Consider the following 9,978-nt stretch of genomic DNA (forward strand, 5'->3'; position numbering starts at 1 on the left):
TGGCAGGATTTCGTTCAAATCTGAGAGGTTGGACTGAACTCCATCACCGTGACCATTACAGCTAATTAATGATAATCAGTCATTTTATTTTTCTTCAACTTAATTAGACTAATCAATCAAATTATTCTGCGAATTAATGAAACATCAATTATTAACAATTTAGGATTAATAAAGAAAAGGCATTTGTTTATATTACCTTTAATTGTTACTTTGTTTCCAAATGTTTGTTTTTCTTTCTCATTAAGTTAATATTAATTTTCATCAAAATTCACTAATTAAGGTTAAATTTGATGTTACCTGGTTGATTATTCAACAATTAACATTATATTAATGGAAATTGTTTCAATCAAATTAAAAGGAATCTTTTAATTGGAAAGTATTAGATGTAAATGATTAATGAGAAACGATTGAAAATGATTGAATAGTTTCAATTCAGTCAATCTTCAAGAGGCCAACAATTAATTATCGTTTTGCAATTTGATTATCAGTAAATTAGGTTCAGCTTTTAGGATAATTAATAATTGTTACGTAGTAATTACCACATTTAAATCAACTAATTTATTTGTTGTTACTTTGGTTGATATAATATTTGATTACAATTTGCTAATCAATTACAGCTTTCGATGGAAACTTTTTTCGACTAATTAATTACCTTTTAGCTAACGATAAATTTTACTCATCAGTCTTTTCGAGAAAAAGCAAAAAATATTCAAACAATTAAATCATTTCACTTTTAATTGTTATGATTTATTTTTCGATTTGTTCGTAAAATCAAATAAACCGCTTCTTTTTCTGGACTGTTTTCAACACTTTGTTTACTTTTGTTTCTGAAATGTTGATACATTTTGATTGATAATTTTTAATTTGTTTTCAATTAATTATGGATTTAAGTGACTTTCTCGATAATTGTTGTAAAGATTGTGTATTTAAATCAGACATTCCAGAAGAATCAAAGAAAGAACCATGTTTACTTGGTATAGATGAAGCTGGACGAGGTCCAGTTTTAGGTAAACTCATTTTCATTTCAAAAGAAACATCAACTTTCATGATTAATAATAAGGTAATTAATTTAATTTCTATTCTTTTCTTAATTATTTCTTCAGGCCCAATGGTTTATGGAATCGCTTATTATCCAATTAAAGTTAAATCTGTCATGGAAAAACAAGATTTCGCTGGTTAGTAATTGTTGGGATTAAAGTTAAATTGGCTGAATAATTTTGCCGTTTTTTCACTCGCCAATTGGATTACCGCCTTTACTTAATTAATTAATTTCTTTAATAGATTCCAAAACTTTAACTGAATCCAAACGTGAAGAAATATTCAATAAGATACTAAATAATAAGGTCGCAAATTTTGGCTGGATGACTATGGTTTTATCACCTGTAACAATTTCCAATTCAATGTTCAAAAGGTTAGTTTTAAAATAATAACAAGGAAGACTTTTCATCAATAACAATTAGTAATTTTCTGTTTTCCAATCTGTCAGAACTAAATATAACCTTAATTCACTGTCTCATGATACTGCCATGGGTCTGATTCAGAGAGCGATAGATGAAGGAGTCAATGTTGAAGAGGTGAGTCTCATGTCACATCTAAATCATTAATTACTAATCATCTCGATCTTTGTTTACTCCAAAGGTTTATGTTGATACAGTTGGACCCGAAGCCAAATACAAGGCCAAATTAAGTGACCGATTTCCGACAATTAACTTCACTGTCGCTCAAAAGGCCGATTCCAAATATTCTGTTGTCAGTGCGGCGAGTATTTGTGCCAAGGTAATTAGAGATCGAATCATAGCTAATTGGAGATTTCGAGAAGATGTTAAAAATATCGGTGATTATGGTTCAGGTTATCCAGCAGGTAATCAAATTGTGCCGATCAAATATCAAATTAATTGATTGTAATGTAAATTTTACCTCTTTTCACCCAATTACAATTACCATTAGATCCGAAAACAAAAGCCTTTCTACAGAAAAACATGGATCCAGTGTTTGGTTATCCATCATTCGTCCGATTTAGTTGGTCAACAGCTGATAGTATTTTAGAATCCAAAGCAATTGAATGTGAATGGTAACAATTTAATTTTCTTCCTCTTAATGATGTTCTTTTTTCAAGTTATATTCTATTTTTTTTCTTTTCCATCATAGGGATGAGGTAGAAGAGAAGCCAACTAATAATAATAAAAGATCCATGACCCAATTCGTACCCAAGAAGAAAAAGCAAAACACTTTCTTTGAGAATCGATGTCTTAAAAGATTAACTGATTTCTCTAAAATATAAACACAGGAAATAATTAAAATCTTCTTCAAACAATCAAACATCAATAAACATTTGGGAGATCGTTAAATCGTAAAAGATTTGAGCAAACAGAGCTTTTTCTTTATTTCCATAAGCACGACAAATAATTCATAATTACAATAATTTCGATAAAAAGAAAAATAAAAGAGTTACTATAAAAACAGTGGTAATTAGAAGAGATTAGCAATCGAAATTGTTTTACAATTTCAAATGCTACGAATTAATTTACAAAAACATCTCAGAGTAAATTAGAAAGAAACATGAACCACAATTAAGAAAACAAGGTTCGTGTCTCCAGTTTCTTTCTGATTATCTCATGAGATTAAAGAAATGATGACATGAGAGGGATTAATAGACCAAATAAGTAAAAGACGAACAAAAAAAGATTCTTGATGATTAAAAGAAAGTATAGTTTGTGGTGAAGGCAAATTTCAGACGGACAATTGAGAGAGGGAAAAGATTATCTCACTCGGATTAGGATTAAGCTGCGACATCCCTGTTATTATTTGAATCATTTGCAATTGTTGGTGATGACTTAGCTGCTTTCAATGCTTCAAAGGCTTTGATTTCCTTCATCTCTTTTTCATTATTACGAACTGAATATTCATAACGATTCTTAACGATCCTATTAACTATGTCGGAAGTTGACAGATTATTTTTACTGTCCACAATTTTGAATTTTCCTCGTTTCTTTGGTACCTAATTTGAAAAAAGGGTGTGGGTGTAAGAAGGATAATAGTTATGAGAATTATTATTGGAAATTCTTGTTTATATTCTGAATTTTCATCCATCAACTCACTTCAAACGGATCTTTCCCATTTGAATCGTTCTCGTATCTGGTTATCCCATGACAAACCAAATCAACTTTAAAGTGGTCCATCAAGTCTTCAGAGATCGTGTAAGGAGCTCCCATGACGACTTCATTAACATACTGTTGATTAGAAAAAGAGAGAAAATATTTTCGATTAATAATGAGGAAGTAAACAAGTTGCCAATAGCCTTGAGAAAGATACAATTCAAGAACGAATTTCAATTCAATTCCAATATTCGTCACAGAATAAAAAGTAACAAAAGAATAATGAAAATTGAATAAAAAACTATGGAACAGGAAAAAAAATAATATCCCGCCCAATCAAGTAGCTTAAGATTGTCTAACATTACCTTACAAGCAAGGACAGAAAGTACTCTCTCATGAAGGTTCATGATGGGATAGTTGCTTTTATGGTATTGATTGACTATTTGGTCCGAATGGAGGCCAACGATAAGATAATCGCCGAGAGCTTTAACCTTCTCTAAAAAGTCAACATGGCCAATGTGAAATAAATCGAATGCACCGGAAACATAAACAATTCTGTCTCCAGGTTTTGGCTCTTTTCCCTCAGCGAATTGAATTATTTTCTGAGTAGTTGGAAGAAATTGAGATATTCCAGTCCAAGGTGAATGGGTTGATGAATCACAACCAATGGACGAAGCTTGTTCCTTGTTTGGTGTATCATCGGAAGAGTGTTGATGATGATCTTTAGTCACCAAAAGCATTCTACCAACAAGATCGGTTGTTGATACACCAGCGGTTCTTTTACATTCCTTATATCGACCTGCAGTTTTAACCAACCGATAAGTGTCAAGACCTTCAGAGTCAAATGTTATATCATCACCGTGAACACAAAAATCACAATCATACTTATCAAGTGTCTCAAGGGTTGTTACATAAGGAGCACCTTCAACCACTTCATCAACCCATTTAATGGCTCGAACCATTTTGTACCTTTCCTTTTCATTGAACACCGGTGGACCTTTATGTTTCATTATCTCTGCATCGGTGTGTACACCTACAATCAGATAATCTCCCATTTCTATTAAATTGTGATGATAAAAAGGAAAGAGAAGAGTAAAAATTAAAGGAAAAGGAGGAAGTTTCATCAATAACAAAGTGAAAGTGAACCAATTGAGGACAAACACTTACCTTTGGCTTGTCTGAGTTGATTAGCATGACCATAGTGGACCATATCGTAGCATCCATCGCACCAAACTCGTACCTGTTTACGAGGTTTCTTACAGTCATTTCCATTCATGATTAAAACCTAAATTAGAATAAAAATTGAGAGAGAAAAAAGAACAAAGATTCAAATTGTCTGAGAGTGAAAAAGCACAATGACAACACTGGTTGAAAGAAGAGAAAATAAATACAGAAAATGTTGAAAGGAGAACTTGGTAACTCTCTCTCCTATCATCTTTCCCACTCTCTCATTCTCACTCTGTCTGTGTCTCTTTCTCTTACAAATAAACATCTCTCTCTCTCTCTCTCTCTCAACTTATTACTTTCCTCTTTCAACGTCAGTAACACTGTACTGTTATGATCAATGAAATCGGAGAGGTTGCTAAACTTGAGCGTTTTTATCTCAGTTGGTAGCAATTGGAGTAAATTCATTTCCGTTAAAATTATATCATTTTTATTTACCTGAGACTTTTAACCGGGTGTAACTTTGAGTGAGAGGAAATCTGATTATTGTTGTGGAGAGAGAGAGAGAGAAAATATTAAATCGGTGATTGATGATGAACAATGATGAATCAGAAGATAATCCACTTGACTTTATATAGATTTTGATCTATCAATCCAGGGATTCTTTGGTTACAGAGGATTAATTGGTAACAATTAATGTGACACAATTTACACAAGATGATAAGACAAACATGAGACAAGAAAAAGATCCAATTTCAAATGAAAAAAAAAGAAAACCAAAATCACAATCCCTTTGGTATCTGGTGATCAATACGATGATTCAGTGATAAATCATTACCATTTGATAGATTATTGTGTGTGTTCAAGATAAATATACTTGGAAAAGGGCTAGATGAACAAACCATTATCACATGAATGTCAGATTAGAAGAAAATTAAACATAGTATCATATTTAATTGTAATTACAATCAGTCAATCACCAATAATAACAATTGCCAATATCTTTCAATGTAAAGTTAATCATCAACACATGTAAATCAGAAAATCTTTAAATCATCAAGAAATATGAACACAAACTAATGGTGGTAACATTATATCACCTCATCTGAAACACATTTGATTCCTTTTAACTTGATTAAAAATAACATTTAAAAGTTAAATAAACTTAATTAGTTAATAATAATTAACAACAATTTTCTCAAAGAGAAACAAAATCAAAATTGAAATTCTAAAGTAAATTTTTTCTCCGTTAGATGTCACCACATTTTCTTCTTATTTTTCAACTGAAATTTAGTTGAACTGATTAAGATTTACAATTAAGATTATTTTGAATTATAATTTATTTTTAAGAATTAAATTCTTATAGTTTGTTAATTTCTATAAGTTCGAGTTGGTTTCTTACCTGTCGTTCAATGATGTTCAATTCATGATTTGGATATAAAACGAGCTAATTTAAGGTAATTAATGGTTGAAGTAACTTTTGGTAATCGTTTGTTTTGAATTTCAATGTTTTCTTTTTTAATTGATTGTGGATATTTGCTGATAATTTATTTCTTGTCTTTTCTTTTCTAAAAGGAATTAAACATTGCTGTCTGTTAATTGTTAACAAGAGGAAGTCTACTTAATGTTGGTGAACCAATCAAAGGAAATGATTATTCAATGTTGTGTGTCAAAGAGGCCTGACAAAAACATGGACTCCAATTGGTTATTCAATGAAGCCTTGTCCACCCTAATCATCATCCTGTTTCTTTAAGAATGTCTTCTCTTTCCTTTAAATCTACATGGTGACAGCAATAATGTTGTAAAAATTATGGTTTAATTTACCGTAGAATCAATCAACAAAAAGAAATCGATGCAACTTAAAAGCGACAATTCAATCTTCAAGTGTAAATGGAGGGAAGAAGAAGCAGAAGAATCAAGCAAAGTGGAAAAAAGAAAAGAATTGCTCTCTATCATTTTCTCCTATTTTTAGTGCGAAAGGCAAGATGGTTGATGACAAGAAAAAAAAAGCCTTTTAACTTGTCTCTCGGTGTGTGATGAGCAAGTAATTAGGAGAAACAAATATAATCCAGTGAATGAAAATCCTTCAACAAGTGTACACGATGATGTCAAAAGATAGTCACAAAAAAAGAAGACAACATAACAGAGGGAAAGAAACAGTGAAAGTAGTAAACTAAGTAAATTTTACCTTCATTTAGGTAAATTAATTAGCCTTTCATGTTGAAAGTTCATCCATCTCTTCAACAGTCAATATTGATAAAAAAAAAGGTACGTTAATTTTATCATCCTCATCTTTAAATAAAGGAAAAGGAAACAAAAAGTTCAGTCACTCTATTCTGCTTAGTTTTCACCCTCCCTTCTCATTATTAACATCATCAACATCTCATTAAGGCAAATGATTATTATCATTAAGAAGCCACCAATTCCCATCAAATAATTCACAATATATTTAACACTCAATATATCAAATCAAATTAATTTCTGACACACACATAGAGAGAGAGATAGACTGATACATACTGACACTCACTCACATATGTACCATTGATTCAACTCTTATCTTCCTCTGTATTTGTATTCCTGTCTTCATCTTTTCTTCATCCTTATCTGTTACAACTAATAAACACTTTTCTCTTCCTCATCTTCCTCTCTCTCTCTCCCTTCCACTTTCATCTAGTGAATATCATGTGCTGCTTATGACAAGACACATTGAAATCCTATTATCAAAAACTCGGAGGTTTTTACCATCGGACCGGATAATGTGTCTCTTCCCCCTCTCTTCCTTTCTGGAGTATCTCTCTTCATAATCATCACTATTGAATCACTCAATCCAATAAAAGAGAGAAACAAATTGGCCTTAAACTGATTTATAAGGAAACTCTATCTCTCTCTCTCTCTCTATTTGTATATTTATTGAATCAACAGGGTCTGTCATCGGCTACAATCAATTCCTTTTTTATTTTTCATGAAAAAACGAATGATTCACAATACTCACAATGACATCACTAATTAACTTAACTATACAATCAACTTACTTCAAGTGTATCTCCCAATCAGTGATAATATTTAAAATAATGAGCCCTCACTAACAAAGTTCCAATAATAATATACCTTTTACCCAATCCCCAATATATTATTTTCCACTCCAAGTATTTTCCCTCCTCAATTCCTCATCTATCTTCCTACTCTTCACTAACAATCACCATTAAAAACTTATTAATTCATCACTAATCCGTTATGTTTGATCCGATTTAACTATAATCCAATGCTAATCATGAATATGATTACTTATCATTACCATTTCCATTACTCACCATCCACAAACAACTACATCTTCCTATTGCATTTGATTATTGATACAGTGGAAAAAAAAATTGATACCAATTTACACACCAACAAATTAATCCACCAATACCTTTCCATCCTCATCCATCATTCAACAATCATCATCCTCTTCCTTTGATATATAATAATTGTCTTCATTTACATTATTGAAGAGAAAAATTTCCCTCCAAGACAAATTAATAACATAAGATGAAATTCATTTCCCATTCCAATTTTTCTCATAAAAAATTGACGAAACAAAAGATTCTCATATTTAATACAATCAAACCTTGAGAATTTTCTTCATCCCCAATGTTTATCATCTAATATTCTTCAAGATTTCATGTTGACTAATTTCAATAATTCCTTTTTGAAGAAACATTCACTTTAACAGAATACAAAATTCATCTTTTCCTTCATCACTACCTCTAATTCAATTCAATTAACTTTCTTTCTAATATAAATAGATTCTTGTTGCAAATTAAACAATTCAACTGCAAATTGAAATCACCATGAAAACTCAGTTACAATTTTGAACTTCCTATTTGATTGTTTTACTTTGTTATTACAATTCAAACCTGACCCCGGGCTCAATCAGATCGCTCAAAGTTATACACTTTGTACATAAAAAGAAAGTTACAAACAATTAAGAAGATTAAATATTTGCAGCATTCTAATGAAATAACAGTTAACTGAAAAATCTCTCAGTTTCCAATTTAAATTGTGATTAATTGAACAATCTTTCAAACACTAATTAGTTTGTATTAAGATGCATATTGAAACAATCGTAACTGTGAATAAGTTTATTCACAAGTATTAATAGTGATATTACATGAGAACATGAGAACATGATGAATTGTAAAAATCGATAGATTTTCATAATATTCATGGTTATGAAAACACCACTTTCCATGAAAATTGTTATCCAATTACAATTGTAATCGATTATTCAACAATTTACACAACCGTCGATTTACATGTTCAACAACAATTTAATTCAACTGTTTGAAAATGTTCATCAGCATTAATTTATTCTCATTAATGTTTTACAAATGGATCTCCCAATGGCTGTAAAACTTGAGAAAAGAACAGGAAAAGGAAGTTGAAAGTTCATCACTTGAGACTTTTTTTCTCTCATCCTCTTATTTATCATCCTTCTCTTATCAATTATCACCATTGGTTTGTAAGGAGATGACGAAGAACATGAAATCAATCTCTGGTCTGTATCATCAACATTTGACCATTTCTGTTGAGATTGAAATCTTAGAACAATGTCTTCTTTATCTCTCTCATTCATGTAACCATAAAATTTTCAAATTTCTTTACTTTTTATCCTCATCACTTCTTAGTTTTCTTATTATTGCTTTGATTTTCAACAGAAATTTTCATTATTGAATAATCATTTTTGTCTTATGATTATCTTTATACCTTTACAAATTCTGGGAGAAACAAAATTAGATTCATATTACATCGTGAAGAAGATGAAGATGAGAGAGATGTAAATGCTGAGAATCAATTTCATCTCTATTTTCATCATCAAACATCCCTGCTCATCTTTTTAATACTTAACACTTCTTGTCATCTTCCATCTCCGCCCTCATCATCTCATTCCTTTTCTTTCATCATCTTCTCTCTCTCTCTCTCTCTCTCTCTCTTCAGAATCATAGATATCTCTTTTTTATTACATCGAAGATGAAAAAGACAAAATCTAATGAAAACTTATTGGATTTTCTTGGGTTAGAGTGAGAAAGACATTCACCTTGATTTGATTCTTTTCAACATAATTTTCATCTTCTTTTATCTTCCTCTTTCCACTTTTATCCCTTATCTTCATCTTCTTACGCTTCTAAATCTTCATCCTCCAAACAAACTCACCTTTTGTATTCACCTTTATCATGTCACCAGGAAAGAAAAGAAAGAGATAAATAAGACAAATGTTGATTATTTACCTTTCTTTTCCAGGTTAACATCCTCATCTTCATCTAGAGAATCACCATGTAACAGTTAACCAAGAAACTGAATCTATTATTCTGGAGATAATACAAAAAGAAGTTGTTTTTTCAAGACAACTAATATTGAATCTTCTTGAAATTATTTCATCGTAAGTTCAACAACTACCAAACTTTTCTGTTACATCAATATCAGAATAACGAAAGAATGAGAAAAAAAAGGTAAACTAATAAGAACCCATTGTGTATGCAAATTTTTCGCAGAAATTAATTAAAAATAGTTGAGAAGACAATCCCAACCAATTAACATCGCATGTATTAAACATAATAAGTTATGTTTACACAAATCGAGGTAACATCAGCTACTTTATTAGTTGATACAAAAAAAGATTCATCTCTTCATCTTCCTCTCATCATCATATCAAAGTGACACATTATCATGGTAA

At 30.8% G+C, this 9,978-nt stretch overlaps 2 protein-coding genes and 1 long non-coding RNA gene across 3 annotated transcripts; 2 read left to right on the forward strand and 1 right to left on the reverse strand.

Moving 5' to 3' along the window:
• Positions 1–815: 815 nt before the first annotated feature.
• On the forward strand, positions 816–2,305 carry LOC128394705 (ribonuclease H2 subunit A-like). The gene is made up of 7 exons (XM_053355065.1): positions 816–1,007; positions 1,104–1,175; positions 1,282–1,411; positions 1,487–1,574; positions 1,639–1,861; positions 1,948–2,071; positions 2,149–2,305. Exons 1-7 carry the CDS (start codon positions 881–883, stop codon positions 2,279–2,281), a joined length of 897 nt encoding a protein of 298 aa, XP_053211040.1. The 5' UTR covers positions 816–880; the 3' UTR covers positions 2,282–2,305.
• A 46-nt stretch (positions 2,306–2,351) lies between these two features.
• LOC128394699 (ethanolamine-phosphate cytidylyltransferase-like) lies at positions 2,352–5,398 on the reverse strand. The gene is made up of 5 exons (XM_053355059.1): positions 4,758–5,398; positions 4,263–4,380; positions 3,461–4,152; positions 3,099–3,230; positions 2,352–2,998 (listed from the first exon to the last, which is right to left on the reverse strand). The coding sequence occupies exons 2-5, from the start codon at positions 4,369–4,371 to the stop codon at positions 2,780–2,782; spliced, it is 1,152 nt and encodes a 383-aa protein (XP_053211034.1). The 5' UTR covers positions 4,372–4,380; positions 4,758–5,398; the 3' UTR covers positions 2,352–2,779.
• A 132-nt stretch (positions 5,399–5,530) lies between these two features.
• LOC128394716 (uncharacterized) lies at positions 5,531–9,166 on the forward strand. Its single transcript, XR_008326444.1, has 3 exons — positions 5,531–5,716; positions 5,835–6,527; positions 6,937–9,166. It is a non-coding gene; the product is annotated as an uncharacterized LOC128394716 (long non-coding RNA).
• The last annotated feature ends 812 nt before the right edge of the window (positions 9,167–9,978 follow it).

The sequence above is a fragment of the Panonychus citri genome, unplaced genomic scaffold (assembly GCF_014898815.1).
Source record: "Panonychus citri isolate SS breed McGregor unplaced genomic scaffold, ASM1489881v1 Contig00140, whole genome shotgun sequence".
In the NCBI taxonomy this organism is placed as follows: Eukaryota; Metazoa; Arthropoda; class Arachnida; order Trombidiformes; family Tetranychidae; genus Panonychus; species Panonychus citri.